This window comes from Stegostoma tigrinum, chromosome 20 (genome assembly GCF_030684315.1).
Source record: "Stegostoma tigrinum isolate sSteTig4 chromosome 20, sSteTig4.hap1, whole genome shotgun sequence".
Lineage (NCBI taxonomy): Eukaryota > Metazoa > Chordata > Chondrichthyes > Orectolobiformes > Stegostomatidae > Stegostoma > Stegostoma tigrinum.
Genome location: NC_081373.1, coordinates 24,081,818 through 24,092,180, shown reverse-complemented (window position 1 = coordinate 24,092,180; position 10,363 = coordinate 24,081,818). Strand labels below are relative to the sequence as shown.

The window sequence follows — 10,363 nt, the reverse complement described above, 5'->3', positions numbered from 1 at the left end:
ACATAAATAAATTACTTAATCTGTACCCTGAAATCATATTTATACCAATTCTGGAGGGAAATTCTACTTTTAACCCATATTTTTGATGACAGTAAAGCAACAGTTGCCAAATATGTATTTTACATAGGACACTTGTTGAGAAGTCATCTAGTTGAAGAGACCTTTTTTGCCTTTGTCTCTAAGTATTCAACGATACTAATTTCAAGTCCTTTTGCCACTTCTACCAATGCCAATGCTTTTTGCTTCCTTAAATTATCTATGTTTGAAGACTGGTTAATAACTTCTCGTGTGTTCATATGACCCTGCTTGTGTGTTGTAATATAAATAGCAGAAAGTCAAGTGTCCAGAGTGAAGCAAAGCACTTTCAAATCTTTGAAATATGCCAAAAGCAATAGTTTGGTCTACTACCAGGTGCTTTTTCATCTGGCTGGCGGTGTTACTGTCGTATTCTGTAAGTAAGCACTTTTTACGTAGCTTTAAAATGTATAAGTGCTATTTTTTGACTAAAGTAGAAACACATAAACAGTAGTTGCAGGAACTGGTTTTATGGATGCACAACACCAGGTCTAAAATTGTTACACATAATTTTCCAGTTTCTGTGGTTTCGTTAAAGTTGTGCACGTTGTAAAACTTAATTTATCCACGCACTAAAAAGCCGCTGATGAAGCATTTCTTCCATTATGTAGTTTTTTTTTCCTCTCACCACCAACACCTCATCCCTCCCCCCCAAATTAATTACTGCGCACATTTCCCGGCCTTTATCCTCTTGATTTCTCTGTTCAGTAAACTCCTATTCTTTCAATTAGGCCTCTGAGTTACGAGATATCATTTACTTGCCATGGGTTCAAGGCAAATGTTGTCATGCTGCTTTAATAGTTCCTGTATAGAGTCTTTTCCTATTTTTTTTAATGAGTAATAAAGTTAATGCTGTGGAGGCAAGCTTTACCAGAACCAGATGAAAAAAATTCACGGTAATTATTCAATGTACATAGAAGTAATGATAAATAACTTATTTCTCCTTTAATTAAAATGCTTTGTCTTAAAGGGACATTGTCTCTACTGAGGCTTTGTTTACAAATATGTTGTTGAATCATTGATAAATACCATAGCGTAATTGCTGACACAGTGATGTCATCATGTCATTACATCAAGAATTCCATTTCACTTTGAAGATGTTTAAACTCAAAATGGAGAAATCCACACTGCTGTCTTTTGTACTCTTGTCAATGTACGTTAGATTGGAGTATGAAACTACTTTAAATAGCAAAGTTTTCTTAGTGGAAGGTTCCAGAGACTTAACTTGTCTGGAAGTTTCCAAGTCACATGCTTTAAAGCCATGAATGGCCCTTTGTACGTTGCAGTAGATTCATGCATAACTTTTTTTTCTCTCCACAGAAAGTCTGCAGTGACAATGGTAAGTGCTTTTTTTCCTAAAAAAAGTATAGAATATATTCAACATTAAAGTTCTGTTTAATGAACAGCTGGCAATTGATAATAAAATGGTGCAATGTACATTTTCTCGATAATACTTGCACTGAGACATAAAGTAGAAATGCAAGACTGGAGTTGAATATTTTGCCATTATCTGACTGATAAGTTTTCAAATGAAATTTGCTTTTCCAGTGAGTAGCTGAAAAGATAACATAACAAGATTTCACAATTTAAGAGTTTTACTGTAACAAAGGCAAAAACCACTATCAACTAAAGCAACTCAGATTTCAACCCATAAAACAGGGTGTTTCTTTTTTACTGTTACTTTAAACAAAAAGGCACTTAACAGAAATACTATACGCTGTCCTTTAAGTGGACAGTTAATTCTCTCAGAATGAGTGGAAAGAAATTAGAATCAAAAAGTCTTAGTCATACAACATGGAACAGACCCTTCGGCCCAACCAGCCCATGACAAACATAATCCCAAACTAAACTAGTTCCATCTGCCCAGTCCCAGCCCATATCCTTCCAAACTTTTCCTCTTCATGTATGTTGTAGCTGTAGCCACATCCACAAATTCCTCAGGAAGTTCATTCCACATGCAAACCACCCTCCATGTGAAAGACTTGCCCCTCTTGTCCTTTTTAAACCTGTCTCCTCTCATTTCAGAAATGTGTCCCCTTGTCTTGAAATCCCTCTTACCTCCTGAGAGATTACTTCGGTTCTTTTGCTTTCTCTGCCTGAATTGAAATTGTCTATCATTCCTTTAGAAATTCTTCAACCAGTGTTAGCAACTTGTGAGATTTTTCCTTGCTACAAGCTTGAGTGTTTTTGCTGTTCATTTACCCCTCATCTTTACCATGTTATTTTGGGTATTTCTATTCTTCTTCAAATTTTGGATCACATCTGCTATCTTCTGATAGTCATTGGTCTTCGACAGACAAATTTTCCTCTTTGTTGCAGTGTTCCACTATCCACATCAATCTTTACTGTAGTTTCTTATCATGGGTTCCTTCTAACTACCATTGTTTTCATGATTTGGTGCCCATCCTCAATCCATATTCTAAAATTCTTAAAATTACGTGATCCATGATATTCTGTCAGGTCACATTTTTCTATTTTTGTCGTGCTTTAATATAGAATTTACTGGGATTTAAGAAGAAAATTGAAAGAGTTGTTTTCGCAATATATGGCTCTGCTTCGCCAACAGGAAGTAGCTAGCAGAGTCTTTGATGAATGGCACAGTTTCAACGTCAGCGAACAATGCTCTAATTCTTCATCAATGCCGCCAGTCCAGATGTTCCAAAGAACCATGTTACAGCTCAGTGTACTAATATTGCCAACCATAATGTTTCTCAGCTAGCACAAAGAATAAATCAACAGCCTGACATAAGCCAATATTCAGAATAAAATTTTTGGGATGTGTGTGACTCTGACCAAAATGCTTCTATTCTTTAATCTTAGTTGCTCTGAAAAAGTAGTCATAGAACTTTTCTTTCAATAGATGCATTACCTATGATGGTAACAATGTTTCTACAAGGCTGATAGACAGGGAATTGCAAGGTATTGATTCAACCATTAAGGAGAGAGGGTATAAAATACCCAAGTTAGGATTGTATAGGAGGAGGCTGTTGATGTTCATACAACATTGTTGCACTTATCCCTTTTGGTGAAGTCACAAGATAGGCATATTTCTATCATGGCTGTGATAACTTAAACCCCACATTAAGCATCAGTAAACAGGCTACTGGTAGATAGGTGTCAATATGGTTCTCTCACTACTTATTACAGTTACTGTGACACATTCTCAATTCCAATTTATTATTCAATGGGGATTATTCTACCTAGAATTTTTGGTAGAGTAAGCCAAAAACTTCTGGTAATGAGGAATGACAATATCTGGAACTACAACATATTGACGTAATATGATATATTGTCCTATACACAAATGCTCTTCAATGGGTGATTCATATTGATCATAAGCACAATGCATTAGTCAGTCTGTTATGAACAGTGGACATACCATTTCAATTAGCATGATTCATTTCAACAATAAATGCAAGCTTGTTGTATGGATTCAATTATTTAACGATAGACTATATTCAGCGCAAATAGTAACATAAACTATTGAATTAGGGAGGTTTTATAAAAAGAGAAAGTGGAAGAAAGGAGTAAGAGATTGAGTTATGCTTAGTTGGGAATGACAGAAAGACTGTCAAGACTGTTTCACGGGTCAGAAATAAATCCCTCCAGCTACCCAGAAATAATTGAAAACAGGTTCAAATCAGGAGACTGGTGGATGTGAGTTTGCTCGCTGAGCTGGAAGGGTAGTTTTCAGATGTTTCATCACCATTCTAGGTAACATCATCAGTGAGCCTCCGATGAAGCGTTGGTATTATGTCCTACTTTCTATTTATCTGTTTAAGTTTCCTTGGGTTGGTGATGTCATTTAGTGTATTGGTGATGTCATTTCTTGTTCTTTTTCTCAGAGGATGGTAGATTGGCTCCAAATCAATCTGTTGTGTCTTTGATGGCGTTCAGGAATGCTTGGGTGGAGCGAATGGATTGGCATGAGTCTTCTGCTAGGTGTTTTAGTCTTTGGTGTAGTTCCTTGGCTAATCTGTAGGTTAGTGTTCCAGGTAGCGAGACTATGGGTCTGAGGCGGGCTCCTGGTTTGTGAATTTTTGGTAGTCCGTAGAAGCATGGAATGTTGGATCCATCAGGAGACTGGTGTTCAAGTCCCACCTGCACCAGAGGTGTGTAAGAACATCTCCGGAGAGTTTGGCTTGAATACATCTCAAACAAGGTGGACTTCAGATTGTATGTCACCTGACTGTGCTTAGGTCATGTCCTGACTAACAGTTCCTGTAACGAGAACAGCTTATAAATTTGATTATGCCCCAAAATGAGAGCACCGGGCCTGGTTGTGTACTGTTATTGTCCCAAGTAAGGTGAAATCTTATATTCTTCTCAATTTTGGCAAGTGTATAGCCAGCACTACCCATTGCTATTTGACTGCAAATCTTTGGGGGAGCTAGAAATTGGACATGTCTGATGTTACTTAAAAAGACACAACATCCCTAAATGAGCAGTGAAGACAACAGGAAAGCATTTGTTCGCAGAGAAATAGGTTTTTAGAGGGCACCATAAGATTGGAATCTGACTTAGAATCCTTGGTGCAGGCAGAGAGCATGAAGAGGAAATTCCTCTTTGAACTAAGCCCTGTAGACCTCACGTCCATGAATAATGCCAACACGTCCTCTTAGAGGAGGTTAGCCTTCAGGACATGGTTACAATGCCAAAAGAGGTTCAGTGGCCTCACCAGAGTTGTTCAGGTAAAAATTACTGCTCTCTCACCCTCTGCTCACACCTCCCACTGTACCCATGGCACAGTCTTCCCTTGTTTCCCTTCACTTTCCACACCACCATTCACTCCTCCTGCCATACCATGTATGAGCACATGGTATTGTGGATGGTATATTAATTTGGATTGAAGATTGGTTAAAATACAGAAGACAGAGAGTTGGGATTAACGGGTCTTTTTCAGGTTGGAAAGATGTAACAAGTGGAGCCCCACAAGGATCATTCCAAGGACCTCCATTATTAATGACCTGGAAGAGGGAGAAGGGTATAATGTATCCAATACGTGCTAAAGATACAAAAATAAGTACGAGTGTGAGTGGAGATGAGGATATGAGGAATTTGCAAGGGAATATAGATAGGTTGAGTGAGTGGGCAAAAATTTGGCAGTTTATTGTGGGAAACAATGAGGTTATGCACTTTGGTAGGAAGGTTCAAAAGGCAGACTATTATTTACATTGAGAAGGACTCCAAAAGAACATAAAGCTCAACGGGATCTGCGTGTCCCTGTGCATGAGACACAAAAAAAGTTAGTATGCAGATGTTACTTATTTCACTTTGCAAGTAATTAAGGAGGCATATGGGATTTAGATCTTTACTGCTGTGGTGTTGGAGATTTAAAATAACCCTGTTACAACTGTACAGGTGTTGATGAGGCTGCGCCTGGAGTTGTGTACGGTTTAGCCCTTGTATTTTGAAAAGGTGACACTGGCACTAGAGACAGTTCGAAAGAGATTCACTAACTTGATTCATGGAGCAATATATATTATGATTTAGATGAGACAGCTAAATGTGATATCTCCAAGTTTTTAGACGACACAAAGCTATATGGGAAGATGAAACCTGAGGAGAATGTAACATTGCTTCAGTGTGATTTAGACAAGTTGAGTGAGTGGGCAAATGGATGGCAGAATAAGTGTAATGTGGATAAATGTGAGGTTAACTTCTCTGGTAGCAAAAATAGAAAAGTGGATTGTTATCTGAATGGCGATATATTGATAAAGAGGAGGTGCAATGAGAACTGAATGTCCTTGTACGGTAGTCACTGAATGTTAAAATGCAGGTGCAGTGAAGAAGGAAAATGGTATGTTGGCCTTTACAGTGTGGGGATTTGAGTACAGGAGCAAGGATGTCTTGTTGCAATTGTACAGGCCTCAGTGCGACCACACCTGGTGTATGTGTGCAGTTTTGGCCTACTTACCTGAATAAGGATGTTCTGGCTATGGAGGGAGTGCAACAAATGTTTACCAGATTGATTCCTGGGAATGGCAAGACTGATGTATGAAGAGAGACTGGATTGGTTAGGCTGATATTCACTGGAGATCAGACTAGACAGGGTAAACACAGGAAGGATGTTTTTATGACCACAGAGTCGAGAATCATGGGACACAGACTAGTTATATGCGGTAGGCCTGTTAGGACTGAGAAAAAGTGAAAAGAAATTTCACCAGAATGTTGTGAGTCTATGGAATTCTCTGCCTTAGAAAACAGTTGAGGCTGAATCATTGAATATTTTTAATAAGAAGATGGACGTAGTTCTTAGGGCGAAAGGAATCAAAGGGTATAGGGACAAAGCAGAAAGATGGTACCAAGTAGGATGATCAGCCATGGCTATTCTGAATGATGAAGTCGCCTTGAAGAGTCGAATGGCCTATTCTTTCTCCTATTTTCTATGTTTCAATGTTTCTGTGAAGAGGTTGGATTATCGAGAACAGCTAAACAGGTACTTATTGATCAGACTTTAGAATGAAAGAAATCTTCTTGAAACATATAAAATTTTGAGGGGGCTTGACAGGGTAGATGTTAGTAAGTTGTTTTCACTAGTGGGAAAATCTCAAACTGGGCGACATAATCACAGAATAAGAGGTGTGAATGGCTGGAATTCTCTATTCCTGAGAATTGTGAAAGCCAGATAACTAGATATTTAAAGAGGCAGTGGACAGATTTTTTTTGAAACCTCAGGAATTGATTACTGAGGAGCTGACACAAAAGAGGAATTAAGGCCTGAAGCAGACCAACCATGATATCATTGAATGACAGGACAGGCTTGAAGGGCTGAATATCCCACTCCTGCTCCAAGGTTGCTATGCATTTATGTGCACTTGCCACTTCGTGATATCACGTGAAGTGAACCAAATTGATCGAAGTTTGGCAACTGTGATGGTACGGAACTTCAGAAGGAGGTTGGGACTGGTTATCTACTCCTATGTGTAGTTCCCACAGGGCTGTTGGAGAAATTCCAGGAGAATGGGCTTCGTTCTTTCAGAGTGACAGCTGCAGTTAACTCACAGGATAACAACATTCCAAGCTTCCCTTCTGCAGATTCCACCAATATCCTTGTTTATCCAAAACAATAGCAGATCAGGAGCCTTTCTTCTCCTAACCTGTGACAACTGGGGATTGACTTTGTGGAAGCTCTAGGATAGGCAGATGAGCACACAAGCCATGCACCAAAGGCTTACACAAGATTGATTCATAATGATATTGGCTAACTGTTAAGTATAGATAGGATGAATTGGGCTTTTTATGGATTTGCTCTTATTGTAGTGAAGTGAGACTAAGATCCATAACGCTGCATTAAAGGTAATCAGATGGCAGCAGCATTAAGGCCAATGGTGGATAGTCCTCTCTGAATTTAAACACGTGGGACAACTTTCTCACCGGAGATAGTGCACACTTCATTATGGGCAAAAAAGAAGCCTATCCCATACATCTCTTATAAGATTTGATTTAGATGCTGCAACACAGGGGAATGACATTCTGCCATGTGTTGGCTACTGAGAAAGGAAACAAGAACCCTGGGCAAATATATTATGTGCATTAAATATAGTTGCAAGGTGGGACCATTTCCAGGATCTGCTGTCAACCTGTCAACTCCTTCCAAGGGTGAGCCAATTTGGAGGTTGACTCCAGGTCTGTCTTCCAATCAGGGACAGTGGGTGGATTGCTGAGACGGCAAACTCAATCATAAGGTCTGTACCTTTAGAAAGACAGTAGGACCTACCACCAAATGCGGAGATGCAGCTGCAAAGTGGGCACTGCAAGGGCATCTCCATCTTGAGGGGCCACATGAAGAGGTTTGAATTTTATAGAAATAAACCCTGGCTATGTTCACAAGGCCACTGTAGTGGAGGGGAAGCCTCTGCATAGGGCCCCTGTTGCAGCAGCTACGATAAATAAAAAGAGGCCTCATGGGTCTCCCTGACCAGTAGCTGGCAAGCTGCTTCAGATATGTGTGAGCTGCTGGGTTGGTTGGCACTGCCAGAAGCTTAGTTGCCATTGGGCAAGGAGTTGCTTCTGGGCAGGTAGCTATTCCAAACTGTGCCACCACTCACTACTGCAAGGGCAGTCACTTCTGGAAGGTAGTCACTGCCGGATGAGTAGCCACTTTGTGCCTGCCGGTAGGCACCGAGGGGTGGATATCAGATGAAAATGATGCCCTATTTCTGGAAAAATAGCCTGGAGGTGGAAATGTCTTGTCATGCTTTCAAACACACTCAAAATTCTGTACATTATCACTGTCCAACATCAAGCAATAAATCAGAATGCCAATGGACAGTGTACCAACATCTAGGATTGAATGTTCATTACTGGCTTGTTAGACCACCTAAAGTATTATTTCAGTCAGTTTAGACTTAAATTGAATATAAAATATCACGAACAATAAACATGCTTCTGGCTTTGTTTCTATGGATCTAGTGATACATATTTGCCATGATGGTGCTTATGGATTTGAGGGCGTGTAATCATTCTGTATACAAATAGTGGTGGGGTGGGAGGGCATCACTTCTATTAAAGGGACCAATGTTTTCAAACCCATTGCACAACACAAAAAAATTGTAAATCAGTTGAAATTGTCCAGTTTAAGTCACTGAATTAACAATTCAGTTTAAATTCCATTTCCAAAGCAAGTACAAAATCTTAATCAGTTATTTATCTGTTTATCAGGCTGCAGGGGTTTGTCATAATAAGAAATACTCACAGAGAAGTAATGAGCCTTGATTCAATACTCAGACTAAGTTAGCTGAATTAGCAATCTCAGCTGGGCAAATAATAAAACTGAAATAATTGTCCCAATGTCCTTGGGCCCTGGGAAGGAAGAGAACATTCAATTCCTGAACGCGATCCAAATTTTTTTTGGTGGAAATTATGTACATGCGAATGTCTAGTGACAGTAGGATTAGGCACAGCTGTAATTTCCTCTGGTTGAATAATCTATTAACACTAACTGGTGAAACTATTTCGGCCAAGGCAACAGATTGTTTCTGGAACCATTGAAACTGTAAAACCAGCAGAAATCACTTTACCAGAAAAGGAGTATAAAGGACTATAAATGATAGAAATTTTACACAGGCAAAGTAGGCAGGAGTAAAGTTTTGAAACATATTCTTTTGACATTTTCAAATGCAAGACCAAAACTAAGCTTTATTGATCTCAATGATTAAACCTCTCTGCACTCTCTCAGTTTATGAAGGAAACTTTCTTGATAAAATTATAGATAATTTTTCAGGAAATTTTCCAGGATAAAATTAAACAATATCACCAGAAAGCGGTCACAGGTAAAGGCAGAAATAATTTTATATTGCCTTGCCAATTATTGCTATGCCTGAACTCACAAACTACAGAAATATAATTCTTTAAATGTGATCCAATCCTAGGGGAAGATCCTGCAGGATTTGATGAGGACAATTATCCTGCTTGGTTAGAAAATTCCTACGATAATAATGGTTTGTGACCAATGTTTTTTATACTTATTAATTTATCTTCTTGTAATTGATTTATTAATTTACAAAGCATTCATTGTGAAATGTTCTATGTGATAAACAATTCAAGTATTTCAATTAAGTGTAAGCAGATTTATTGTTATGTTAAAAAGTTGCAAATTAAGCCTAATTTATTTTATGTGTCTCGTTTTATTTATTACTGTAGTTAAGTTGCCAAAACCAACACCAGCTTGTAAACCATGAAATATCACATTATTTTCAGTGTGTCTGCAGGCAGGAAATTGAGACAGCATCTCAAGGTCCTGCGCTAGATGGAAGTCTCTTATGATTATCAGCACAAGATAATGGTTGCTGTGGTTTTGTCAAACTGCATTTCCCACTTTTACTCACACATTGCTGTAGCAGCAAGTTATTGTTAATGGGATCAACATTTTGAAGCATAGCGAGTTTTGAGAAGATTTGTAGCTCAGGTTGAGGTTCTGGATGTGAGTTTGCTTGCTGAGCTGGAAGGTTTGTTTTCAGACATTTCGTCACTATTCTAGGTAACATCATCAGTGAGCCTCCGACGAAGTGCTGGTGTTATGTCCTGCTTTCTATTTATCTGGTTAGGTTTCCTTGGGTTGGTGATGTCATTTCCTGCGTTGGTGATGTCATTTCCTGTTCTTTTTCTCAGGGGATGGTGGATTGGCTCCAAATCAGTGTGTTTGTTGATGGAGTTCCGGTTGGAATGCCATACTTCTAGGAATTCTCGTACGTGTCTCTGTTTGGCTTGTCCTATATGGATGTGTTGTCCCAATCAAAGTGGTATCCTTCCACATCTGTATGTAAGGATAGGAGTGATAGTGGGT

General features: G+C 39.0%; 1 protein-coding gene across 2 annotated transcripts in view; it reads left to right on the top strand.

Annotated features, from left to right (window-relative positions):
- Nucleotides 1-312: 312 nt before the first annotated feature.
- LOC132210784 (hyaluronan-binding protein 2-like) overlaps nucleotides 313-10,363 on the top strand; it is a 45,588-nt gene continuing 35,537 nt past the window's right edge. For both annotated transcript variants that reach the window (XM_059653046.1, XM_059653045.1), the window contains exons 1-3: nucleotides 313-451; nucleotides 1,396-1,414; nucleotides 9,450-9,518. In XM_059653046.1, coding sequence (XP_059509029.1) covers nucleotides 380-451; nucleotides 1,396-1,414; nucleotides 9,450-9,518 — 160 coding nt within the window. In that variant the 5' untranslated portion in view covers nucleotides 313-379. The remainder of the gene's footprint in view (nucleotides 452-1,395; nucleotides 1,415-9,449; nucleotides 9,519-10,363) is intronic.